This window comes from Sphaerodactylus townsendi, linkage group LG15, assembly GCF_021028975.2.
Source record: "Sphaerodactylus townsendi isolate TG3544 linkage group LG15, MPM_Stown_v2.3, whole genome shotgun sequence".
Taxonomy (NCBI): Eukaryota; Metazoa; Chordata; class Lepidosauria; order Squamata; family Sphaerodactylidae; genus Sphaerodactylus; species Sphaerodactylus townsendi.
In genome coordinates, this window is record NC_059439.1 from 35,109,030 (window position 1) to 35,136,218 (window position 27,189).

At 49.7% G+C, this 27,189-nt stretch overlaps 1 protein-coding gene and 2 non-coding genes across 3 annotated transcripts in view; all 3 read right to left on the reverse strand.

The window, feature by feature from the left end:
• Positions 1-4,063: 4,063 nt before the first annotated feature.
• Positions 4,064-27,189, reverse strand: part of CHD8 (chromodomain helicase DNA binding protein 8) — a 66,524-nt gene continuing 43,398 nt past the window's right edge. Inside the window, 20 exon segments of the mRNA XM_048517147.1 lie at positions 4,064-4,928; positions 4,930-5,309; positions 5,522-5,644; positions 6,820-6,999; positions 7,577-7,684; positions 8,821-9,069; positions 11,255-11,400; positions 11,970-12,554; positions 13,108-13,316; positions 13,839-14,034; positions 14,844-14,898; positions 15,160-15,235; positions 15,651-15,765; positions 16,460-16,563; positions 17,402-17,491; positions 19,516-19,672; positions 20,367-20,565; positions 20,567-20,582; positions 20,737-20,788; positions 20,820-20,967. Coding sequence (XP_048373104.1) covers positions 4,853-4,928; positions 4,930-5,309; positions 5,522-5,644; positions 6,820-6,999; positions 7,577-7,684; positions 8,821-9,069; positions 11,255-11,400; positions 11,970-12,554; positions 13,108-13,316; positions 13,839-14,034; positions 14,844-14,898; positions 15,160-15,235; positions 15,651-15,765; positions 16,460-16,563; positions 17,402-17,491; positions 19,516-19,672; positions 20,367-20,565; positions 20,567-20,582; positions 20,737-20,788; positions 20,820-20,967 — 3,264 coding nt within the window. The 3' untranslated portion in view covers positions 4,064-4,852.
• LOC125445374 lies at positions 8,660-8,747 on the reverse strand. Its single transcript, XR_007246294.1, has one exon. It is a non-coding gene; the product is annotated as a small nucleolar RNA U6-53/MBII-28 (small nucleolar RNA).
• LOC125445373 lies at positions 15,311-15,419 on the reverse strand. The gene has a single exon (XR_007246293.1). It is a non-coding gene; the product is annotated as a small nucleolar RNA U6-53/MBII-28 (small nucleolar RNA).

The following is a 27,189-nucleotide window of genomic DNA, read 5'->3' on the forward strand; positions in this document are numbered from 1 at the left end:
AAGCGGAGACCCAGATGCTTGTGGCCCTCCCTGGATTAAAATCTGGGCCGATCCTGATACACTGCCAGGACAGGCCCCAGCTTAAAGGAGGCTGCCGCGCAAATTCACCCACAAACCAGTCTGGAAGCCTCCAGTGGTGATAGCATTATAGCACCATCATCACTTCTAAGAGCGGCTTGGCCGGTGGTTTGGCGGCCTCTCCCAAAGATAATTCGATCCTGGAATTCGCCATCCAGCTTCCTCGTCCAGCCACCAGAATCCGCGGTAAATTCTGACTACCCACAAAGAAACCCCCCTTTTTTGTTTGTGTCGCGAGAATCTGCCTCTGTCGCCCTGGTGCATCATTTTCGGATGCACCCATCCCCCCCAAAAAAAGCTTTAAAAGCATTGTTGCTGATTAAGCATGCATACCCGTCCCCAGGACCAGCCTGTTCCCTCCCCACCGAACTGGGACCCTGTGGCCAGCACCCCTGATGGCGCTCTGAAGCCAATTCCACCAGGAGTGCAGCCTACCTCCACCTCACCAAACAATTAGAGAAAAGAGGTGGCTGACCCCAGCAGGATGCATTAAAAGCAACCTTCACAGGCGCAAAACAAGCCTTCTTATATTAAACTCTAGGCTCTGGCCCAACTCAAACCGCCAGTCACTGATCTCGCCATCGGCTCTAGAACTGAGCCTGGCGGGACCCGGTAACCGTGGGAAAGGGGTGTGTTCCAGTCCCTCTTCCTACAGGTCCTGTGGACTCGATTAGCCATATTGAGCCAACCCATGGAGATAGGCCGGGAGAAAACAACCCCATCGGAGATGGAACACATCTCTCTAAAGGATCCGCCCAGCGGCCCTCAACAGGGCTTGCCCGTCATAGCCCAAAGACCGAATGACCTGGGGAGGCGTCCGGCTGACCACCAGCCAAGCCTGGGGCTGCTGCATACCGCAGCAGGAACCACCCGAGACACCGAGAACCTCTGTGCAGCCCTCTTTCGTCATCACCGCCCAACCGGCGCCACCATCCTTTGCCTGCTCTGCTGCCTCCTGCCGATGGCGACCGGGCCACCCTGGCCGAGCTTTCACCAGACCCTAGCATCTGGGAGCAATTTTGCTGCCGCCGCCAGCGTCTCATCTTTCTGCCTGGGCCGAGTAATCCTGGGAGTCGGGAGCCTGCTAAGCTCCTGCTCTGCTCCCTGGCTGCAAAAGCGCCGGAGACTTCCTAAGCGAATGGGCTAAGCCCGCTTCATGAATGCCTTCCCATCCATCAGGTACTCTATGGCGCCCGACTCGTGAGGCGATGAGTCCAAACCCTCCCGGCTGGCGGCTCTCCTTTGTCACGCAAGACTGTCGCTAACCCGCGAATCTAACACTCTGCGCCCGCATCACCGGTACCTTAAGCGAACGGGGAACGATGGGCATTAATTCATTGCCTCGGCCAGGTGGAACTTCACACACATGGAGGACATTCCCCAAGTGTTCGGAAACATCCTGCTCCCCAGGGAGCTGGTTCTGGACCTCGCGGGAGAACATTTAATTACATTCCGCCCGACTCTCTGCCGAACTCTTTGTTGCCTCAGTGGCCTCACCATCGTCCTCTACCCCAGCCGCTCCACCGGGCGGGCCTTGACGCCAGCGCCGCTCGGCTCTGCCTTTTCGGACCCCGTCACAACCGGACGGCGGTCGCCCTCTCAGCGGAGCGCCTAGTCTCCCTCGCCTTCCTAGTGGGAGGTCCCCGGTTCGCTTCTTACAATGCTAAGACTATTGGCCCGGCTGGCCTGTGCCCGCTCGCGAAGTCCATCAATTCTACCTCCACCCATTGCTCTGGGCGCTCTGGCCTCCCAAGCAGCAGGAACCCGTCCAGCGACCCTGAACTGTCGATCGCAGGTCAGCTATTGATTACTTATTGTTGTTGTTACACATCACCAAGGTTGCTGCCAGGAGAATGTACATAATATGTCATTGTTTTAATCTTTCTGATAAGTCCCAATTGATTCATATGAAAGAAATGCGTGAGCTGCAAGAAGTTGTATCGAATCTGAAATATGATGTTTTGCTCCCCATTGGTGGTCAGCCCTCTGGAGCTGGCTGCCGGGAGGATGGTTGAGTGCTATTGTGCAGCTCTGCATTGGTTTAAATTGTGTGCCTGGATTATGGGATCTTGTTTAGGCTCAATGTGTGTCTAATATTGCCTGTAGCGTGTAAAGCCCCCTCAATTTCCCGCTACCCCGCAGCAAGTTCTAATGTTACACAAACGCTCGGTCAGCTTGACCAGGCGGGCGGAGGAGACAAGCTGGTCCCTTTAAATCAACAATTCCCTTAGCATTTTCGGTCCCCTTTTCACAAAATGTAAAAGGAGGAAGTGTAGTAATGCACTGCTGACCAAGCAGCACGTGAGTAAACGTTAGGGCCTTAGCGGACCTACGACCTTCTGGTTGCACCGCTTTCCCCTAATTCTCATCCCTCTAAGTGAGTCACGGGTCATGAACTGTCTGGCTCCAATCACGAGCGCCCAGGGACAATGGTCTTGTCCCCCCAGGTGAGGAGATGAGCTGAGACGCTCACGCTCCCTCTCCTGCCGTAGCCAGAGTGAGATCATGCATCACATGTTGATCTCCGACTACCTCCCAGCTTCTCCCGGAACTCCCCGGTCCTCCTCCTGCGCCCCGATAGAGTAACAATAAAGGTGCCAGGAACCAGCCGCGGCGAGAGACTCGCTAGGAACACGGACCTCGGGCTCCGCTGCTGGCGATCTCCCACCAGATGTTATCTCAGCGTCTTTCGTCTCGTTCGTTCTACGCTTGACCGTGGGGCCGACTACAACTAAAAAGAAGAAGAGTTTGGATTTATGGCTCCCCTCCTTCTCTCCTGTGGGAGACTCAAAGGGTTTACAATCCTCTTTCTTTCCTTCCCCACCCCCCCAACAAACACCATGTGAGAGTGGGTGGGGGGCTGAGATAACTCGAGAAGAGCTGTGGACGAGAGCTCAAGGATCACTCTAGCTGGCATGTGTTGGAGTGCTGGGCTAATCTGGTTCCCCAGATAAGCCTGTGCCACAGCTCAGGCGACAGAGCTGTAAATCCAAACCCGGTTCTCATGATTAGAGTGCACCTGCTCTTAACCACTAATGCTTCAGTGGTGGCGAACTCTATGGCACGGGTGCCAGAGGGGTGAAGCACTTCAGAGCCCTCTTCTGTGGGCACGCTACACAGAGTTCGGCCATGTGGGGCCCCGGAAAATCACGCCCCACACACACATCTAGGGCTGGCCTGGGCCACTGGGCACTACATGTAGGTAACCCTGTTAGGAGTGCTATTAAAGCCCCGCACCCCAATTTTTCATGGGAAGAACTGCTAAAGCGCAATCCTTTACCAGTGGAGTAAGCTCTAGTTGTTGGGCAATGGGTTTGCTTTATACAAGCCCTCCTAGAATTAGGTCGATTTCCACCTGTTGGAAGAGTTGCCACCGGTTGCTTCCAAAGCAAAGCCACCGACTACCACCTTCAAGCTTACTCCCAAAATGTAGCGGCCTTAAGGTCAACTGTTTTTTCGAAACTAAAACCTCAGTATTCAGGTTAAATTGCCATGTTGGCACTTTGGGATAAATAAATGGGTTTTGGGTTGCAATATGGGCACTTTCGGGTCACCGAAAAGCTGTTCAGGGCCGTCACTGGCTGCACTCATCCAATAGCTACTGGAGGCGGGGCTAAACATAGCAACTTGACACCGAAACCTAGTTTAACTGAAACATTTGGTTTGGATAACCTTCATGCAGAACACTGTCCGCCACCTGTATATCACTGAAAACTGGTTGCACCCACAGACAACTCTAGCAAACCAGGATTGTGTCTACATTTCCCTACGTATTTTTTTCCCCCGTGGCTTCTAATTTTCCATCTCTGCAGGAGAGAAACACCCAAAGAGCAGGATTCGCCAGTAAGTGTGAAGCCTCAAATGTTGTTTTTTTTTTGGTAAGGGCGGACATCCAACAGGCAGACACGCTTCCCAATTCTCAGGTACAATTTTTTGACCCAACTGGTAACAACGGCACAAAGGAAGTGGGATCGGGAAGATTCTCTTTTTTTTTTGGTGCATTTTGTTTCTTTTATTAAAAAAACCAAAAGAAAAAAAAAGAGAGAGGAGAATCAGCTACAGGAAGCTCTAGCGTCTCTTTCCCCACAGCCCCCTGCCACCCCCTCCCCGCCCCTCCATGACTCGACTCCCCACAATTCATCCCCACAGCCTCAGCCATATTACACAAAACATATTACATATTTATAAATATAAACCCCACCCACGCAGAGACAGGGGACGGAGGGAAAGGGAAGGAGGTCTCCCCACACACACGCCCTGCTCCCATTTTGCACTATGTGACAGCACATAAACCAGGAGGAGGAGGAGAGACGAGCAGGCCGCAAAGAGAGTCGTGGGGGGAAAAGGGGAGCCGGGAACGATACCCAAAATCATGTTGGCTCAGCCAGGCCCTGGCGTGGTCTCGCTTGTCCTAGGTAGACTGAAACGGCGGCCTCGGAAGCTGCTACTCAGTGAATGCCCGGGGGAGGCAGGACTTGCTGACCAAAATAAACAGCCTTTTTTTTATTTAAAAAAAAAAAGCCACACAGGAGCACCCTTGTGGGAGAGCAGGTGTCCTGGCCAACCCCGGCTGGGTGGAAGGCGGACCCGGCTTCGCTCTCCCTGCAAGCCAGATGGATCGAGGGCAACTTGACCAGCACGTGCCAAGCCAGCCGGGAGTCCTCGCGCCCGTCAAGTTCAACAGAGAGTCCCCCCACTCAGAAAAGCTGGCCCCTGTTTTGTGTCCTCCCGTCCGCGGGCGGGCCCGGTTCAGTCGTCCCCTTCCTCTTAAGCTTCACCAAATTAAGCTGGAGTCGGAGTTGGCCGGCATCATCGGGTCGTCGTCGAGCAAGGAGAAGTCCGCTCGGCTTCAAGCTCTGAGAACCGTCGTCCATCTCGTCTTCGTCCTCGTCGTCGTCCACGGGCTGGGGGGGTGGCCCAGGTGCAAGTGGCCCGTGGCGAAGCCGGCGTGGCCCAGAGCCGGATGGAGCAGGGCGCCGGAGGAAGAGGCGGCGGCGGCGGTGGCCAGCAGCGAAGGGCATGTACGAGAGGAGAGCGTGGAAGCGGGCCGAACAGAAGTGGGCGTGGTGCAAGGAAAGGGGCCCCGTGGCTCCTAGCTGGACCCGGCTGGCTCCCATCAGAGCCATCATGTTGGAAAACTCCATGGGAGCCTGGCGGCCCCGCTTCTGGGCACCGTCGGCTCCCACGGCTCCTGGCAGGAGGCGGTTCATGGTAGGATCCGGCAGAAAGCCCTAATGAACAGAAGCGCAAGGAGGAAAGGTTAAGATGCTGCGATTCTTTCAGGCCCTCTTCTGCTGTCCGTAAACACGTATCTTTAGAACTGTGACGCACGCAATATTTTCCCTGTTGGACACCCCCCCCCCCGGTTCCTTCTTGGAACTCACTCCTCCGAGATCCACCTGTCGCCCTCTATTGAGCTCTTCCGCCAGGACTGAATGCTCACCTTCTTCCCATTGGCAGAGAGTCCGGCAGCCTGCATTCGCTCTAAGCCCACCAGGCAGTTTGGCTCGATCGGAACCGGCTTCGGAAACCGGGGCCACCGATGCTTCCGACGTTCTTCCATATACTGGTGAGAGAAGGGGGGGGGGGGGAAGCAACCACATTAGTGGCTGTTAAGGAGAGCTACTATTTGGGCCCTGCAGACCCTTGAATTTAAGAGCTCCGACACGGACAGATTTATTTATTAGAAGTCTTCAAGTATTAGAAGAAGAGTTTGGATTTATAAGAAGAAGAAGAAGAAGAAGAAGAAGAAGAAGAGGAGGAGGAGGAGGAGGAGGAGGAGTTTGGATTTATATCCCCCCTTTCTCTCCTGCAAGAGACTCAAAGGGGCTTACAATCTCCTTGCCCTTCCCCCCTCACAACAAACACCCTGTGAGGTGGGTGGGGCTGAGAGAGCTCGAGCTGTGACTGCCAAGGTCACCCAGCTGGCGTGTGGGGAGTGTACAGGCTAATCTGGTCCCCAGATAAGCCTCCACAGCTCAGGCGGCAGAGCTGGGAATCAAACCCGGTTCCTCCAGATTAGATACACGAGCTCTTAACCTCCTGCGCCACTGCTGCTCCCTACCCACCTTTCTCTCCTGTAAGGAGACTCAAAGGGGCTTGTCTCCTTTCCTTCCCGCCCACAACAAACACCCTGTGGAATGGGTGGGGCTGAGAGAGCTCCAAAGAACTGTGAGTGGCCCAAGGTCACCCAGCTGGCATGTGTTGGAGTGCACAAGCTAACCTAGTTCACCAGATAAACCTCCACAGCATAAGTGGCAGAGTGGGGAATCAAACCTGGTTCTCCAGATTAGAGTGCACCTGCTCTTAACCACTATGCCACAAAGCAGTTCTCCCCAGCTCTAATTTAAGAATGACTGTATTTTGCATCCCGACTCCTTTCTTTGCAGCTTCCTGATGGGAATATAAGGTATCTCCAAAGGGAGCTGTGAGTCTCAGAAGCCCACACCTGAAAATCTTGTCTGTGTTTAAGGGGCTAGTGGGCTTGAATTGAGCTACTCAGCGATAGACCACCTGGTCAGTGAAAATGTCCAGGAAGTACCACAGCTTGACACAAGGGACAAGATTAGAATACACTCCACTGCACCCACAGAGCTACTGCTTTGCATTGGGGCCACCAGGAACGAGCTCCTGCTCTAGAAGACGTGGTCATCACATTTGTGGGAAAGATGAGTAGATGGAGACCCCAACTAATTTGGCTGGCATTTTTCAAACGTAAGACAAATGGGATGAAATACTCACGGCCAGGAAACGAGGGTCCACAGTAAACTCCGGGTGGGCCTGCAGCCACACCTCCAGGTCAGCCCGCCGAGGAGCGGCATCTCCCACCAGCAGCGTCCCATCTGTCTTGTTCACCACTGGGATCCGTGCTTCGAGGTCGATGTCGGGGCCTCTCAGGGCTTCCAGACACTGCAGCTCCAGCTGAAACTCAAGAGAAAATAAAGAACCACTGAGGGAAAAGAAGAAGCCTGAGAGAAAATAAAGAACCACTGAGGGAAAAGAAGAAGGCTCAGAGAAAATAAAGAACCACTGAGGGAAAAGAAGAAGGCTGGGAGAAAATAAAGAACCACTGAGGGAAAAGAAGAAGCCTGAGAGAAAATAAAGAACCACTGAGGGAAAAGAAGAAGCCTGAGAGAAAATAAAGAACTACTGAGGGAAAAGAAGAAGCCTGAGAGAAAATAAAGAACCACTGAGGGAAAAGAAGAAGCTGAGAGAAAATAAAGAACCACTGAGGGAAAAGAAGAAGCCTGAGAGAAAATAAAGAACCACTGAGGGAAAAGAAGAAGGCTCAGAGAAAATAAAGAACCACTGAGGGAAAAGAAGAAGGCCTGAGAGAAAATAAAGAACCACTGAGGGAGAAGAAGAAGGCTCAGAGAAAATAAAGAACCACTGAGGGAAAAGAAGAAGGCCGGAAAGAGACAACCCCCACCCTTCTCAAATAGCATCACGTCCTAGGAACCAAAGCAGATTTTCTCCCTCGTGCCATTCGGCTACTCACCTCCACCATTTTTTTGCTACTCTTCTTCTGGGTGACGGCAGGACGGTCCCTCATGGTGCCGTTGGGGACCAATCTGTGCTTTTGGAAAGTGAGCTTTATTCCTTCTTCCTGAGAAAGGCAAAGAAATCAGGAGCTCACAACTGTGAGGTGTTTAGGGAGCACAGATTTGCGGTCCCTAGCTGCTAAAATCCCTATGGATATCAACGCCAAACTGTCTAAGGAGAAGTATTCCGCACAGATTTTCTTACTGGGCTTCCTTTCCTCTCAGCATTTGTTCATATGTAACATTTTGCCTTCCCTCTTAGGAGCGGAGGGGCATCAATGGGTGTGTTATCCCACTTCTTTCCTCGCAAGTGCCAAGAAAGATAGTTTAGGACTGAGGCCCAGGAAAGTGTCTGACTGGCCATTGGAGATCTGATGGATAAGGCCTAACGAGGTTTCTGAGCCAGCTCTTTATGGATACGTATTTTGTGTATACACAAACATTGTTTTTAAAATGGTATGTTCATTAAAAAATATATCCTGTTATACTGGGCTTCGGCCTGAAATGCTGAAGAGCTAGAGGTATGCATGACCTCACTCTCTGGTCTCACCTCCCTCGGCAGCCATTTTGTGGTGGTCCACACCAGCCTGTGACAGAATTCTGCCTCACAGAGTGAAAATGCTGAGGACCCTTGCTTTAAGGGGCCACAAGATTTCCGTTGTCACCTCAACAAGACTAACACTGCTTCTCTTGACTCATCTCTGTTCACACTGGCTCACTGGTGACTGTTAGAGGTGTTTCAGAAACCTCCCAAAAATGGAGGGAGGATGCTGTAGTGGAGAGCCATCAAAAGTTCACCTTTTTTGACAAATGGCCGACGGCAAAGAAACACAAAAGCAGCATTCTTTAGAGATTGCCTGGTGCCATACTTTCTCAGACTGGTTACTTTAATTCCTATACTGTTCAGATGAGTGGGAAAAGGGAGATTGGTATAAAAATCCACACTGGGCATTTTCCTTTTTTTTTCAATTGGATTTGAGGAGCAGACCGCCTCGAGCAGACAGGAAGGACTCGGAACGTACGACAGTGAAAATGAGGAGGCGCCTCAGAGCGAAGAGAAACATTCGTTCAAATCCCCTTTTGCTGGACTCCGGGGTTCAGTATTAGCATGGCGAGTCATCACAGGCAAACCTCTCTCTCACAGTTGCATATTACAAAGCCATTTTGGCATCGGGTACGGGGACCCTGCTGACCCACTCACATCTTTGATCTGAACAGTGAATTCCTTTTCTTGGCCGCCGTGCCGGAGGCGGGTGAAGGAGGTGGCCCCTTCCTCGTGAGATGCCAGAGGGCAAATGTGGGGGATGGGAGAGCTGGTGTAGTCCCCGTGCAAACGGGGAAGGCTCTCCCCCTGGCCCACGCAGGCACCCGCCTGGCTCTGTGCTGAAGGCCATTTCCCCAAGAGAACAGCCTGACACACCATATCGATGCGGTTGATAAGAACTCGGTCCTGGTGAGGGGTGGGTGGGTGGGGAGAGAGAAAGAGAGACAGAGAGAGATGAATTCAAGCACTGCCCCTGTGCATTACTGGCGTTTCTTTGGTTTTAAGAAGAAGAGTTTAGATTTATATCCCACCTTTCTCTCCTGTAAGGAGACTCAAAAGGGCTGACAATCTCCTCCCCTCCCCCAACGAACACCCTGTGAGGTGGGTGGGGCTGAGAGAGCTCCGAAGAACTGTGACTAGCCCAAGGTCACCCAGTTGGCATGTGTGGAAGTGCACAGGCTAATCTGAATTCCCCAGAAAACAGGTGCAAAATGGCTCTTTGGGTGGTAAAGGTTGCTGACCCCTGGTCTAGACAATCTCCCCCCCATGGGAAGAGGGGAATTAACACCTGAAGAGTAGAAATTGCTTTAGGAGTATGGTTTGGGAGGTCTAATTAAATACATATGGAAACCATAGGCAAAAGAAAAAGAAGAAGAGTTTGGATTCATACCCCCCCCTTTCTCTCCTGTAGGAGACTCAAAGGGGTTTACAATCTATTTTCCCTTCCCCACCCCCAACAAACACCATGTGAAGTGGGTGGGGCTGAGAGAGCTCCGAAGAGCTGTGACAAGCTCAAGGTCACCTAGCCGGCATGCTTTGGAGTGCACAGGTTAATCTAGTTCCCCAGATAAGCCTCCACAGCTCAGGCGACAGAGCGGGGAAATCAAACCCGATCCCCCAGATTAGAGTGCCCCTGCTCTTAACCACTACACCACGCTGGCTCTCACCACGCTTTAAGCTTGCAGTTTGCCTTATCGCTATTTTTAATTAATTAATTAATAAACATTGTTTGTAGTCCACCTTTCTTACAGGGACTCAAGGAAGATTGGGTGGGAAAGAGATTCCGCCCAAACATCAGAACTTGGGAACTACCAGGATCAGCTCCTGGTTAGTACTTGGAGGGGAGACCTTCAAAAAAAAAAGGCGTGGGTTGCTATGCAAAGGAAGGCGATGCCAAACCACCATAAGTTGGTGGTGACTTTCCAGCACTTTCTGCCCCCACCATCTCGTGCCTGGAAAACACACGATGGTGGAACTTACTGGGCATTCAACTGACTCCTGATTGAGGCACTCTGCCTTTCCTGGGTCTTGAAAAGCCAGCTCTTGACAGTGGTTGGAAATATCAGGAACTGTTATTGACAGGGCTCGGTGCAGACTTTACCCGAAGCCGAACCCCTCATCCTGCAAGCATTTCCTTGTTTCTCATCCTTTTTTCACTAGTCTTTTATTATCATCATCATCATCATCATTGTTATTATCATTAATAACAACAACAACAACAACAACAACAACAACAACAACTTATATGTGATAAGCCACCCAATCCCCAAGGGGCTCTAGAATTTGAGGTTCATAGGCTTTATTTCTGCAATAAGGATTTCTCCCTCTGCTACTCTCTCTTCATACTTAAGAGCCAGCGTGGTGTGGTGGTTTAGAGCAGGTGGATTCTAATCTGGAGAACCAGGTTTGATTCCCCACTCCTCCACCTGAGTGGCAGAGGCTTATCTGGTGAACCAGATGTGTTTCCGCACTCCTACATTCCTGCTGTGCAGGGGCGTAACGAGGCAGCCCTGGGCAAACTGTAGCCCTGGGCAAAACCTGAGTTGGATGCCCCCCTTCCCCCATGGGCGGCCACTCCACTACAACCAAATTTTTTTGCAGCAGGACATTGGTGCCTGCAGGGGGTGCCTTTTTAGACATATCAGCACCATAATTTCAGCATATCATCAGGAGACTGTCCTTATGCTACTCCCCAAGTTTGGTGAGGTTTGGTTCAAGGAGTCCAAAGTTATGGACTCCCAAAGGGGGTGCCCCATCCCCCATTGTTTCAAATGGGAGCTAATAGGAGATGGGGGCTACAGTTTTGAAGGTCCATAATAATGATGAGGAGGCTTGATAGCTCTGGGCGGTGTACAATGAGACATAAAACAAATACAATATAAGATCTCATAAATACAATAGCGATAAAACATTAAAATTCATTAAAATACATTATAGCAGCAATTCCAAAAATTACATGCACAAATGAAAGCACAGATGTCATGGCTCAGGGCTCTGGTCCCCTGCGAGCTCTGATCGGGATGAGAAGTGGAGCACTTTTCAGAGCAACCCTGGAGCCAGGCCAATCGTCATTGGGGCTTCCCGATCTCACCTTTGGCCACTCATGGGCACGCTGGCGTTCTTGCAGCAGCAGGTCTGAAGCGCTGGGCTGCGGGGAGTTACCTTCGTGGGAGGTGGGCAGGGACAGAAGCGACTCCTCCTCCTCAAACAGCTTCCCTCCGCAAGAAGCCTCTTCGCCTGACGGGGGAGAAGAACAAAAGGCCGAAAAGGGTTGTCAGAGGTCAGACGGAGCAAGAAACAGCAGCATAATCGACAAAACGAGAATCCGAGGCAAACTTGGGGCGGGGGGAAGAGCGGGATGGAGAAATGTAGCAGCCTAAAGACCTGACTAAATGGGCCATCTCTGGCACGATCATGACTATTATTATTATTATTATTGTTGTTATTATTATTTATTGGATTTAATATACCGCCCTATCCCCGAAGGGCTCAGGACTAGTTCGCACGAAGAGAACGCTGTGGTCTTGCGAGCTGAAATGTGTGTGGATTTTCCAGAACAAGCCCACGAACCTCAAACTCCAGTTCACCTTCTCCAGGGAGACAGCAAACAACCACGTACGCAGCATCACGTTAGTCTGCATGTAGCTTTTCATCCCGGGGTTGAAAGTGTTAATTGATTAAGCCCATCTGACGGCTTACCCAGGGAAAGGGAGTTTATAGGCCACTTTGAGGCTCCTTGAAGGAGAGAAAGGCGGGGTATCAATCCAAACTCCTCTCCTTTCGAGAGCCTCAAAAGTTTCGCTCACCTTCGCTGTCGTCAGAGCAGCCTGAGGAAGAGGAGCAGGATGAAGAAGCAGAGATCTTGCTGAGGTCGAGCTCCGAGTCAGAGTCGTCGGCCAAGTCGGGTTTGAAGGGGACGGCTGTGGGGTGCTGAGGGGCGGGCAGCTCGTGCAGCGGTGTGGGGAGGAGTGCAGGGGAAGCTGTGGGAGCAGCAACAGCTATGGGGAGAGCCAACGGCGAAGGCTGTGGAGGCGGCGGCGGTGGAGGGGGCGGCAGTGGAGGTGGCGGCGTCCCCGTGCCCCCGGCCCGACTGTGCAGGTGGCTGAGGCGAGCCGACAGGAAGGAGAAGTCTGGGTCCTGCATAATGGTGGCGTCGGTCTGGCTGAGGCCGTGGCGCGCTGCGCCTCGCAGCAGCTCTCCGTCGTGACGGCCGCACTGCCACCACACGGGCATCTCAGGGCCAGGGGCCTGGCAGAGGGCGAGCCGCTCCTCCAACAGGGGGTGGCAGAGCACTTGCTCCCGCAGACGCCGCAAGAGGTCGATGCGGTACAAAGTGCGCGAGGCCCGCTCCTCCGTAATGGGCTCGATGAACAGCGTTGGGTCTGGAGACTCTGTGGAAGGAAGAAGAAGAAGAGTTTGGATTTATATCCCCTCTTTCTCTCCTGCAAGGAGACTCAAAGGGGCTGACAATCTCCTTTCCCTTCCCCCCTCACAACAAACACCCTGTGAGGTAGGTGGGGCTGAGAGAGCTCCGAAGAACTGTGACTAGCCCAAGGTCACCCAGCTGGCGTGTGCTGGAGTGCACAGGCTAATCTGAATTCCCCAGATAAGCCTCCACAGCTCAGGCAGCAGAGTGGGGAATCAAACCCAGTTCCACCAGATTAGAGTACACCTGCTCTTAACTACTGCGCCACTGCTGACAGAGAGATTAAAAAAAGAAAAAGATGCACGGAGACCCACATTTTATTCTCCCGGCATCCTTTATTCTGCTGTCAAGTTGCAAAGAAAATTATGGGTCTTCAAGACCAGAGACGAACAGACCTGGAAAGCCACTGGGTGTCTCTGTGCGGCAACCGTGGACTTTCACGGCGGTCTCCCAACCGAGTACAAGCCAGGCCCCCGGGGGACGTTCCTGCACCCTCTCCTTCCCAAAGAGTTACTAACCGTCGCCCACAGCGGGTGGCAGCCGGCACACCTGCCGGCACATGGCCACGAAACCGTGGAAATACTTTGTAAGGCTCTCGTCCGTCTTCTTGTCCAGCCGGGCAAGGGCCCGGAAGCGGCTCCAGTGGAAACGCATGGTGTCCGGGTCGTACTCCACTCCAAATGTGGAGATCACGCGGTAGAAGTCGGACTGTTCTCGACGAGTCCATCTTTGCCACACACACACAAAAGAGAAGCATCAGAACATCTCCTTGAGCTGAGATTGCAAATGCTGTAACAGACGAGGTGCTCGGGAGCAGCAGCAGCAGCAGCAGCAGCCCATTGCTTTCACATCCTGCACGTGAGCTCCCAAAGGCACCTGGTGGGCCACTGCGAGTAGCAGAGAGCTGGACTAGATGGACTCTGGTCTGATCCAGCAAGCTCTTATGTTCTTAATGCCCAGGGACATGAGACAATCCCCTACATAGCCAATATCCTTTCACTGCCTCATAAATGTGGGCCGTCCCACAGTGATCACGAGTCACTTCTACTTTTAACTGCCACAAGGCGGTAACAAACTGAAGCTTGGCTTTATTTTCTCGTCCAATGCAAAAGCATCATTTTATTGGCTGGACTCTTGAGGCACTGAAACTGGGGTTCGGGCCTGCCAGATCTCACAGTGAGTTCCTGCAGCCTCAGCGCCAATCTTCCCTTGCCGACGTGCCCTTCGGACGTCTCAGAGGCTTACTCACCTCTGCTGCTTCTCCCGACGCACCATCTCCTTCAGCTTGAAGGCAGCCTCGCAGCGCCTCCGCCGCCGGTCCCCCCGCTCGGCTGCCTCCATTTTGAGTTGCTCCCGTTTGTAGCTCCGTTGGAACGCGGTGATCAGCCTCCGCAGACGGGCGGTGAGCGCCGAGGCCGGGGGCCAGAACAGGTTCCCCGGCTGGCCTGTGGGAAAGAGGCAAGTTGGGGCATTTTGATTTCTGGATACCATTCTCCCTGCCATTGAGGGCTTCTGCCGCCTGCTTCGTCAAGCGCCTTGGGAAATTCCTGGGGATTTGGAGATGAAGTCTGGAGGGGGGTGGGGTCTCCGCAGGACAACACACCGGAGTCCACCCACCAAAGCAGACATTTTATAAAACATACAAATACCTACGATGTTAGAACATGCTTCTGAAATATAACGGACAAACTCTAATTTAATTAATGCTACATGTAAAAGATAAACTTACGATATTAGATATGCTATTCATCATCATGATATATTCGATTAGTTATCTAATAATACATGAATGGCTAATGCTAACTTGTAGTTAATGAACATTTGAATTTTTGGTTTGGATACAACAAAACATTAAATTTTTAATTTCAGGTAATGAACAACCTGGATTATTAAATGAGCACTGAGATATTCATTGTCAATTAATAACCTGATTAAGTCTTTTTCGTATATTTAACATATATTACAGTTACAATGAAATCTACTATTAACGAAAACTTTTCATACCTATGTGAATAATTGTTACTCTTTTTTCCTTCTTATTCTTTATTGTTTATGCTCAAAAATTAAGAAAATGCATACAATGTATTGAATTTATTGTAAAAAATTATTGTTAAATAAATTGATTTAATTTTTCTTAAAAAGCAGACATTTTTTTCCAGCGGTCTGCAGATCAGCTGTAATTCTAAGAGTTGTCCAGGCCCCACCTGGCAATTGGCCACCCATGTCTTCAGGAAGTGCCCAACACCGTATTTACCTTCCTCACCATCCACCACAGATATATCTTCATCTATTATCATCAGTGGGTCAGGCTGTAACAAAAAGATCAGAAACGTGAACAGAGGAAAGTCGGGAGTTGCCGCTTTGACCTTTGGTTCAGCCCCTCCAAAATCAAAACCAACACACACAAAAACCCCATTTGACCTGCTGACCCAAAATTACGGGGGATGAAAACGAGGAAAATATTCGAAGGCCTTGTTGTTTTAACTCCTTTGCTTCCAATATTTTACATCCTGGTACTTCTTAAGATACGGCAACCAGGGCTGCTTCTAAGTAGCGATTCAAGAACTAACCTCCTCATCCAGTTCCTTGACAGGGCCGCCCACCGGTTTGTATTCGGGGTCCTCGCAGTCCTTGTCGAAATCCACTCTGCCGACGGGGGAGGACCTGGTTAGCCACATCCGATTCACACAGTACGTTCCTCCCTCCTGTCCCTTTGAACGTGCACCTCAGGCCTTCTCATGAGAAGAAAGCTAAACTCACCGACACCCGACTCGGAGCCGAAAGGCTCGATTCGGTGCCTCGGTATTAGCATGGCGGGTCATCACAGGTGTATGGTTCTGCCTTCCCGCTTCCTTCCCTCACCCCGTTTCTCTAACTCCCTCTAATAATAGATGTCAAACTCAGGGCCCTCCAGATGTTATGGACTACAGTTCCCATCATCCCCTGCCAGCATGAGGCTGGCAGGGAATGATGGGAACTGTAGTCCATAACATCTGGAGGGCCGCAAGTTTGACACCTGCCGCCTGCAAGTGGCCAAACCCGCAAAACAGCCCTGGCTCACCCTTCCCCGACGTCCAAGCGATGCTCGGCCGCAATAGCTTTGTCGTCTGGACGACCGGCCTTCTCCAGGAAGCAAAGAGCAGGGTCCGCTCGCATCGTGTTGTACTTTTCATAGCCTGAAGGGGGCGCAAGAGGAAGGAGCAATTTTCCTCTAACCAAGATAGCAACGAAGTACACTAAACCTCTACATTCTCATGTTACCACTTCCGCTACCCTTTGCGATCAGACTAGCTGTCGAGCTGAGATAGAAATTTAGCTGGCCCATAAACTAATCAGATCTTGGAAGCAACACTGGCTCTGATTAGAAGAAGAGAAGGAGGAGTTTGGATTCATACCCCACCTTTCTCTCCTGTAAGGAGACTCAAGGTGGCTTACAAGGTCCTTTCCCTTCCTCTCCCCACAACAGACACCCTGTGAGGCAGGTGGGGCTGAGAGAGTTCTGAATGAACTGTGATTAGCCCAGCAGGAAGGTAGGAGTGCGGAAACACACCTGGTTCACCAGATAAGCCTCTGCCACTCAGGTGGAGCAGTGGGGAATCAAACCCAGTTCTCCAGATTAGAATCCACCTGCTCTTAACCACTACACCACGCTGGCTCGCTATGGGTACTAAGAAGTCCCGAGTCGCTACGCAGAGGAAGCCAATGGCAAAAACATCTTTTTTGTCTCTTGCCTGGAAAACTCAACAAGGCAGTGACTTGATGACAAACACCCCATGTGTTTCTTTGTGAAGGCAGATGCAGTGGGCAAAATGGCTCGTTACGGGGTAGGCGTTAATCCCTCCCCTGAACAGGCACGACTCAGCCACCTACCATGCTTGAAGACCCCCAGCAGCAAGGACTTGTCAGCTTCTGCATCCCACCAGGCCGTGGGGACTTCTGCCTGATCCACCAGCGGAAACCAGATGTCGGTCTCACTGGTGGGCAGGAAACAGACACAGGAAGGAAAACACGAGAGAAAAAAGGAAAAATCTCAGAAGAATGCATGACAAACATATTGCTTATGTATACTCGTTTTTAAATCTGGGCTAAGCGACAGAAGAGCTTTCGTGCAATTCCATCTCAGTTGTTAAAAGATTGGCACAGCAATAGGACTTAGGACAGTGATGGCGAACCTATGGCATGGGTGCCAGAGGTGGCACTTGGAGCCCTCTCTGTGGGCACGCACACACACAGTTCGTCATGTGGGGGGGCGGAAAATCACCCCCCCCACACACACACACACATCTAGGCTGGCCTTGGCCCCTGAGCATGACATGCGTGCACCGCGGTGAGCAGGGAGGACTTGGCTGGCGGGTCTGGTGGCTGCTGGGTGGCTGCTGCCCTGGGGGGAGGGGTGCAGAGGAGGCAGAGATGCTAGAGAGGCACAGAGCGGGACTTGCTGGAGGCTAGAGCAGGCTGGCCCCTGCTCGAGCGGGTGGGGCGGAGGAAGAGACAGCCAACCGTTTTTTTCAAAACTAAAACCTCAGCATTCAGGTTAAATTGCCAGGTTGGCACTTTGCAATAAATAAGTGGGGTTTGGGTTGCAGTTTGGGCACTCGGTCTCAAAAAGGTTCGCCAACACTGACTTAGGATGTATCTTTGCACATTAGAGCAGACAGACACCCTGGAGCGCTGTCTTAAAAAACGTAGCCGATTAATGCACTGCTGCAGCGCCACTAGACTCAACCTAGCTGATACAGCAATCCACTCTTACGTGCAACCGTAACTCAGTGCTAGGTGAGATTATGAGGGATGAAAACGATGGAGCATTACCTGGCAATGCTACCCGCTAACACTTTCTCAGCCTGGTCCCCGATCACCTCCTGGCGCAGGTAATACAGCATGCGCACCCGAAGCAGCACCCTAGGAGGGAAAACAAATTAGTAAGTAGAGCAAGGGGTCTATAATCCTTTATTTAACTACCACCCCTAGTACCCTGGGAGTCAAGTTTTTTCATTCACTAGTCCACAGGTGTCAAACTCGTGGCCCTCCAGATGTTATGGACTACAGTTCCCATCATCTCCTGCCAGCATCATGCTGGCAGGGGATGATGGGAACTGTAGTCCATAACATCTGGAGGGCCACGAGTTTGACACCTATGCACTAGTCAGTAGTGGAAAGCTCTAACTTTGGTCTGGCCACACAAGGATTGGGAGTAAACAGAGAGGAAGCGAAGTTTGAATTTATTCCCCACCTTTCTCTCCTGTAAGGAGACTCAAGGCAGCTGACAAACTCCTTCCCTTCCTCTCCCCACAACAGACACCTTGTGAGGCAGGTGGGGCTGAGAGAGTTCTGGGACTAGTCCAAGGTCACCCAGCAGGCCTCATGTGGAGAAGAGGGGAAACAAACCCAGTTCACCAGATTAGAGTCCGCCATTCACGTGTGGAGGAGTGGGGAATCAAACCCAGTTCTCCAGATTGGAGTCCACTGCTCTTAGCTACGACATCATGCTAGCTTGAGTAGGGTGACAGTGCTGTTAGCTGCGGTGAGTCCTGTCTCCATATTACAGGCAGTAAAATTCTAAACCCTGCAGGGCAAGGAAGCAGCCTCACACAGGTCTTGGTTTCTATGTCCTGTTTGTTGCCTTCCAGGTCAACTGGTCCAATCCCAGCAGGACTCATATCTTTTTACTGATTTCTGTTCTACTGGCAGATCCCCTATGACAGTGGTGGCAAACCTTTGGCACTCCAGATGTTATAGATGACAATTCCCATCAGCCCCTGCCAATTGGCCGTGCTGGCAAGGACTGATGGGAATTGTAGTCCATAACATCTGGAGTGCCAAAGGTTCGCCACCACGGCCCTATGAGAACAGGCTATGCCAGTGTAAAATGGCTGTTGTTGAGACTGTCTGACATGCACTTTTAGAGCGCCCTATCTATGATTCCCCTCGCTCCATGTACATCCATCCCTTGATAGAGAGGTCAAATATTGATACATCATCTAAGGAGCAGCAATGGTGTAGGAGGTTAAGAGCTCGTGTATCTAATCTGGAGGAACCGGGTTTGATTCCCAGCTCTGCCGCCTGAGCTGTGGAGGCTTATCTGGGGAATTCAGATTAGCCTGTGCACTTCCACACACGCCAGCTGGGTGACCTTGGGCTAGTCACAGCTTCTCGGAGCTCTCTCAGCCCCACCTAACTCACAGGGTGTTTGTTGTGAGGGGGGAAGGGCAAGGAGATTGTAAGCCCCTTTGAGTCTCCTGCAGGAGAGAAAGGGGGGATATAAATCCAAACTCTTCTTCTTCTTCTATTATGAATTTTCTGCTCAATGGTTCTTGTGACCTTATTTGTGAAAACGTTGCGAGCTTTCTGAAACGTTTACCTGGCCAAGCGTAATTATTTTTTTTCACAAAACAGTCATGGTTAATTTATCTCTTGCTGTGTTATATATACAGGGTTTGTATGTGGATGCTCAATGTATTTTTTAACGTACTTAACGGGTTCCGTTAATGGATAAATGGGTTTTTTTTTTAATACTGTAATTTATGATGCCAATAAAAGGCTGCTGTCTGTTTGTCTACTGGAAAAGATGAAGAGATGGTAACAAGGGAACGGGGTAAATGGCCCTGCATCTGCAAGCAGAGGACCTAAGCGGGAAACCCACTTGTTGGCAAGACAAGTATTTGATCACCTGCTGCATGGGTCAGGAGCATCAACTGCGGGGGCAGGGGACACTTCAAAGGCTTGCCTCCCCCTCCCCGTCAGTGGCCAGGCCGATAGGTCCATGGTGGCGAACCTTTGGCACTCCAGATGTTATGGACTACAATTCCCATCAGCCCCTGCCAGCATGGGCAATTGGCAGGGGCTGATGGGAATTGTAGTCCATAACATCTGGAGTGCCAAAGGTTCGCCACCACTGCGATAGGCGGTCCCGGGCCCCCTCTTACTTGTTGCACTGATGCTTGAGGTGCTTCTTGTAGCCCTCGTCCTGGAAGAGGGTGTCCGGGTTGTACTTGCGAATCCATTCGGCTTTCTGGAGGTCGAAAGTGGTCTGGGACTTCACCTTCTTCCCCTTGCGACCCCGCGGGACCGGGATGGACAGGCCTGTCCGAGGAACAGGAAGTGAGCTCAGAGCAGGGCCATGGCTCTCTAGGTACGACATGGAACCAGGGCGACAGGGATTAGGGCAGTCCTGGCTTTTTCGTCATCAGTCCAGTACAGCACATTGACAAAAAACAAAAGCTTAAAACTTGCGAGAGTCCTCCCTCCGACCCCCAGGATCCTGAGAAGAGGGTGCCTCCATCAGGAGCCAGGTGAACGCCAGTTTCACAAGACCCATGCAGCTCCGCCATCTTGTATTTTCCAGGCACAAGATGGCCCGTGACAGGTCCATGGAAGTTCGCGGAGTGACTTATCTGTACTTACGATCGCTTCATGGATCAGCTTAATTCCCATCAGCCGATTAGCCATGCTTATCCCGGGGAGCTGATGGGATTTTGTAGTCCATGAACAGTTGGAGAGCTGCAGGTTGCAAGTGACCCTGCCTTATTAAGCAACCCCATACAGTTTTCGCTAAGAGCGTGTTCAGAGGTGGTCCTGTGGTGGTCTGTCTCTTCGCGTGAAAGCAACCCGCGGACTTCGCTGTCTCCCACCGCAAAGTATTGCTTAGCAGGGGCTGATCTAAGCTTCACACCTCTTAGAGCCGACAGGCAGCGGTCAGGCTAGCCTCGAAACCGTCCCAGGTCAGTGGCACACACAAGATGAACTTTCCAAGGATCGAGAAAACACGGGCTTCTACCGGAATGATTCTGAAGCTCCTTCGCTTTGCCATTCTCGACTGGGCTGATCAGGTCCCAGATGAATCCCTTGATGTTCTCATCGCCCCGGTAATGCATCAAGCAGTACACCAAGATGGCCCGGCAGATGGTCTCCATCACGTCCCGCTCGGACATGCGCCCGGCTTAATTTCGCCGATGCGGCGGATGCAGGATCTCCTCCGCGCCAGCGACCCCCACTCTGCCAAGCAAACGACGACGACAGAGTGGGGTCAGTCTCCCTCCCCCAAATCAAGACCCCCCTTGCCCTGGAGTTAAAAGGGCCAGGCCCGATCTGCCTTCAATACAACCCACCAAACCCCTCTCGCGGCCTCCCCATATGCGCCACATTACCCATAGACCAGACCAGCAGTTGTTTCTCCCACCTGGAAGCAGTCCGTGCGGCATGGTGCGCATTTAATCGGTGGAGGGGTGGTCCAGTGCCGGATCGCGTGGCGCCCGGGCGCCGGCGATGCGCCGTGGATGGCTTTCCAAGTCGGAAAACTCCACCAGGTCGTCGTCCTTCAGGGTGCTGAAGTGGCGGGTCTGCTTCCGCACCCGCGGGGTGTCAATCACCAAGTTGTTCTGGGGGAGGAGTCAAAAGTCGGCCCCTGTGAATTAACCCTTTCCTCTCTTTCCAGGTACAATTTCACAATGCAAAATCCTGCCAAACTTGCACAATCATCTCTCGGTTAAGAACATAAGAACACGCCAGCTGGATCAGACCAGAGTCCATCTAGTCCAGCATTCTGCTACTCGCAGTGGCCCACCAGGTGCCTTTGAAGACTCCGCATGCAGGATGTGAAAGCAATGGCACTGGCTTTAAGAACATAGAAACGAGCCTGCTGGGATCAGCACCAGAGAGTCCATCTTAGTCCAGCACTCTGCAAGTACTTGCAGAGTGGCTCCACCAGGTGCCTTTGGGAGCTCACATGCAGGAGGTGAAAGCAATGGCCATAAGAACATAAGAGCAGGCCTGCTGGATCAGACCAGAGTCCCATCTAGGTTCCAGCATTCTGCGCTGCGCAGTGGCCCTGCCCCAGGTGCCTTTGGGAGCTCCCATGCAGGATGTGAAAGCAAGGGCTTTAAGAACATAAGAAAGAGCCTCAAGCTGGATCAGACCAGAGTCCATCTGTAGTCCAGCATTCTTGCTACCACTGCAGAGTGGCCCACCAGGTGCCTTTGGGAGCTCACGTGCAGGATGTGTGAAAGCAATGGCCACAAGAACATAAGAACGAGCCTGCTGGATCAGACCAGAGTCCATCTTAGTCCCAGCATTCTTGCTACTGCAGTGTATTGGCCCACCAGGTGCCTTGGGGAGCTCACATGGCAGGGATATACATAGCTAGGATGAAAGCAATGGCCTTAAGCAACATAAGAGTAAGAACTAGCCCTGTTGGATCAGACCAGAGTCCATCTAGTCCAGCATTCTGCTACTCGCAGTGGCCCACCAGGTGCCTTTGGGAGCTCACGTGCAGGATGTGAAAGCAATGGCCATAAGAACATAAGAACGAGCCTGCTGGATCAGACCAGAGTCCATCTAGTCCAGCGCTCTGCATGCTACGCAGTGGCCTGGCACCAGGTGCCTTTCTTTGGGAGCTCACCTGCAGGAGGTGAAAGCGTGTGTGGATGCCGGACTGCTTGTTAGCATGCAGTAGCCATGTTTGTTAGAGGGAACTGCGTGCATGAAAAGTCACCAAGCGTTGTGATTGTGGAGTAACTGTGAAATCGCTCTCCTTTTATTAGGAGCAGCAGTGGCGTAGTGGTTAAGAGCAGGTATACTCTAATCTGGAGGAAACGGGTTTGATTCCCAGCTCTGCCTCCTGAGCTGTGGAGGCTTATCTGGGGAATTCAGATTAGCCTGTCCGCACACACCAGCTGGGTGACCTTGGGCTGAGTCACGCTTCCGCCGGAGCTCTCAGCCCACCCACCTCACAGGGTGTTTGTTGTGAGGGGAAGGGAAAGAGTTTGTCCAGCCTTTGAGTCTCACGCAGGAGGGGATATAAACCCAACCCTTCTTCTTTATTAATAGTGCTATTTATTTATTTTCCCAAATTTCTTAATTGCCCCGCCCAGAACTGGCTCGGGGCGATTTACAGATCGAACAACAATACAATAAAACTGTCTCAGCGTGCTTAAAAACCCGCACATTTGAAAAGCTGAGTAGTAATCTAGAATTTATAATATAGTCAATTCAATTATAATTAAATCAGTCTAATAAAAAAATTTAATAAATACCATGTGTCAAGGAAGACTCCACAGTCCCCTTCTACTTGAATTGCTTATTGATTCAATACACTCATAGAAACTTCTTCTTTTTTGTAGTTTATTACATATAACAGGCAAGCTTACAAGTTGCTCTATGAATTAACAAAAAAAAAAACTTCAGGAAAAAAGCGAACTGGGCTTCAGCTTCAGTTAAACCCTCACTCACTAACTGCCCTTCCTGTGTTCTGAGCCATCCTCCAGCGACACTTTCAGAGATGTTCCTGAACTCTTCACATGCCCCTTTTCAGCTGAAATTTAGGGCTAAATGTCTCAAATTTCAGTTAGATCAATCATATCATACAGGCAATTATATAATTAACCATTACCCACAGCTGACTTAGTGCATCAGCAATAATATTGTCCTTACCCTTTACATGTTGAATCTCAAATTCATAATCTTGTAGGGCTAAGGACCATCTCAAAAAATCTGACATTGCTGTTTTTTTCATCTTGCTCAAAAAAGGCCAAGGATTATGGTCAGATCTTACAATAAACTTGAACCCTATTGGTAGGATGTAATTTTTTGATTGCCCACAAAATGGCGAGGCATTCCTTCTCGATGGTTAGTATGCACATTCTCTAGGTAACAGCTTTCTACTAAGAAACTATTGGATGCATCAATTGGTCTTAGCCTTTCTGAACTAGTAAGCACCTAAACCTCGTTCGAGAAGCATCAGTATATACTTCAAATGGTTTATTTAAAATCAGGAGCAACTAATACTGGAGCATTTACAACAGCCACTTTACCCGTCAAAAGCAGTTTGACATCTATCGCTCAAACAACTTTAAATGGAGCTAAGCTTTTACATAGAATCTGATAATGGTGTAGCTAGTTCCTTAGTTGAGGTATGAACTTTCTATAAAACCCAACTAATCCTAAAAGGACTGAATATCCTTTTTGTGGTTGGAATAGGCCAATTCTTAATACTGGCAACCTTAGCTTTTAAGAGGAGGCAATTTGACGTTGCCGACACGGTGACCAAGGTATATCACCTCCTTCCATCCAAATTGACGCTTATCAGGTCTCAAAGTTAACCTTCCTGAACCTTCTGCAAAACCATTCATTATATGTTTCAAATGGGTCTCCCAGGAATCCAGACATGATGGCTATATCATCCTGATAACAAGGCATAATCTAACCCAGTAGAACCTTATCAATCAACCTCTGGAAGGTTTTGAATGACTCTGTTTGGCAAAGGCATTCTCTTAAGTGAAAATGCCCAAGCCGCTTCACAAAGGCTGTTTTCTCAGAGGCTTCTTTAGTTAGGGGAATTTGCCAATACCCTTTGAACAGTCAAAGATTGCTTATAAACTTAGCGCAAGCTAATCTTTCCACCAATTCACTCAAAGCGGGGTGTGGGATAAGGATCAAGAGTTGTCATTTAGATTAACCTTTCTAAAGTCTACACACAGTCTGAATTCAGGAGGGTCACCTCAGACACTTGCTTTTTTCTTCACTAGTACTATGGGTGCTCCCCATGCACTGTTACTAGGCTCAATATCCCTTCAGCATTTGTTTAGCTTCTCCTTCTCCACAACTTCTTTCATCACGATTGTTAATAGGGTATGGTGTGGTTTTAATAGGTCGCGACTTACTTCCGGAGTGTCAGTAATTGAAATCAGGTGTTGAGTCAAGCCGGGCTGTTCAGTAAACAACAATTCAAAGTCCTTTAATAGATGTCTAACACAGCACATTGCCCTTCTGATAAACCATCTGGTCGAACTTTACTCACATGAGAACACTCCTCAAAATTCCATTCCACAAACTCATCTGCGTTAGTGTCAACTTGTACTGGAAAGTCATTACAGATCTCTCACAATGCGGTTTCAACCTATTACATGCACAGTTCTCTGCCATCATCTTCTTGAATTACATAATTGTCATTGGGTAAAACCTGTATTATCACGCAAAGGTCCCTTCAAGCCACATCAACTTAACAGGCTTATCCACTGACAGTAATAAAACTTTATTACCCACTGCAAAGCTCTGATGGTCTAGCCTTAACATCAAAGTAGGTCTTTTGCTTTTGCTGAGCCTGCTTCAAATTCTCTCACTGCAGCTGTCCTTACTTCCTGCAGAGTTCTTTGCAGCTCACAGAAATATGCATTTACATCCTTTGGGACAAGAGTTGTCAATAAAGCCTTCCCAATTTGCTCTAGCTAAGCCCAAGGACCTCTGATAACTCTACCAAACAATAACTGATTTGGACTAAATCCTAGGCTTTTCTTGGACTGAATCCGCGAGGCGTCAAATATGGTACGCTTGATCCCATGAATTTGAATCTTTGGTACATAAGACTTCAACAATTGTCCGTGGTTCTGAATGGCCCTCTCCACTAAACCATTTGACTGAGGGTTATAAGCCACTACAGGGGGGCATGCTGAACCTCAGCCAACTCACAGAAATTTTCATCACCTGTGACATCAAATTAGAAGGGGCTTGATCAGTCATTGAGTACTTTCATCGCATATGTGGACTGGAAATTCCATTAAGGCCTTAGCTACTGACTTACAGATGTAATGTTTCTCACACAAAAGGCACAAGAAATCTGGTTGCATGGTCAACTATAACTACAATATACTGTTTTCCCGAACTACTTTTAGGTAAAGGTTACAAAATGTCCGACTGACCCTTACCAAAAGGGTTCATCAATTACTGGGTAGGGTTGTAGCTCCGCACCTAGTGCTATCAGTGGCGTGCCCAACCCGTTAACATGCATCACATGTCTTGCAGACATCCTTGACTGCTTTATTCAACCCTGGGCAGAGAAACTACCGCTGAATTCTTTCTATAGTCCTTCTTATCCCTAGGTGTCCAGCCAATGGGACACTATGAGCCAGTTCTAAAATTTCTTCCCTGTACTTTCTTGGAATTACTAACTGTAAGGTTACTTTTTCCTTCTCAGAAAAGCCCTGCCTCCATTTTTGGCGATACAATAGTAGTTGCCATAAATCTCTCGGTTTTCTTTAGATACTTCTCCGAAGCAACCTCTGCCTTTTCACATAACTCTTTTAAAGAGTAGTACATGATCTTTGTTCAGTTTTAAACTTCTCCAGACCTTTCATGACATACATTTTCTTTATCCTCAAAATGCATTTCCTTCCATAGCTGGACCCTAGGGTCTTAATGACTCATCTTTCTTTCCCTCAATTGACTGACAGTTAACTCAGCTTTTTTGCTGTCGAAAAGCTCCCACTTCCACCCACTTTTTCTTTTTTGCTCACCTATATTTGAGCTTAAAGTTTTTTCCAGCTTTAGGAATCCTAGTTGAAACTTTTCATGTCACACCTTCTAATTCCCCTTTGAGCCTTCTGTTTCTCTCTTTTCTCAGTGCTTGCTTTAGCCTTTGACCCTGAAAGTAACTACTGCGTTCATTTGTCTGGGTGGTACAACACATCTGCTCCAATTATAAAGGCATATCAGAAACATCATGTACAATATATATGTCCTTTTCAATTCTGGGAGTCTGGATATGAATCAGTACTAAATCTAGAAACATGGGGTCCTTCATACATGGGGTAACCTGCATCCTTCCCACCAACTGATGACTTATTTGCTTTAACAACTTTCTGTTGATAGCACTTATCTCTGCCCTGTGTCAATAAGAACCTTCCACCCACAACTTCCCAAGTAACACTTTCCTTAGCTAAGGATCTCAACTGTCTCTGTTCCTCAGATATCACACTATTTACATCAACCAGCTGTAACTCTCCCATTCTCACTCTTGGTTCTTGTTCAGTGGATTTAACAAGTTCCTCATCACCAACATATCTCTTAGTTGTCAGCAGAGTTTCTCAGGACTTAGCAGAGTTCTTCATCACCACGGTGACCGCCTCTTCTCCTTCACTGGAACAAGCAGAACTACCTGGTGAATCATTAATCTCCTCCCAATCTTCATTTGCACCCAAAACCCGATTATTTCCAACATGTTGCCTCTTGTTTCTCTCTTATTTCTTGCACATTGTGATTTGAAGTGACCCCTTTCTCCACACAAAAGCAGATTATATTCCTTGGTGTATAGATCTCGAAAAGCGGTTTACTGGGCCTTGGAAAAGAAGTCCTTTCTCTGAAGCAAACTTTTTCTCCATCTTTACCCGTAAACTCAATTTCCGAGGGTTGGTTTTAAACAATTCTCTCTTCTCCTGATACAAAGCGTGCTGGTTTCTTTCCTTTGCTTTATGGGCGGCCATCACAGTCTGCGAAAGCAGCAAGTCAGATAAATCTAAGTTCTCTTTAGCTTGAACAAGGCTGAGATTTCTTGAGAGTGTGTGAAAAAATTGCTCTCTTGCTATCAAGTTGCAAAGTCTTCTATGGACTGAACCTTTGCAGCTCTATACCATTGCTTCTGAACTATAAGTTTCAGCCAGGAGCCATAAAGCAGCTTATAGCTCTCCTTCCTCTTAGGCTCCCTCAGTTCTTCTCTCAACTGGATCGGATTTTCCAAATCTGGCTAAGGCCTGCCTTTTAAAATTCTCATAGGTGGCTTCTTCCCCAAGTGTAGAAGTTCACCTAATGCTGAGCTAAATCTCCAGCAGCAA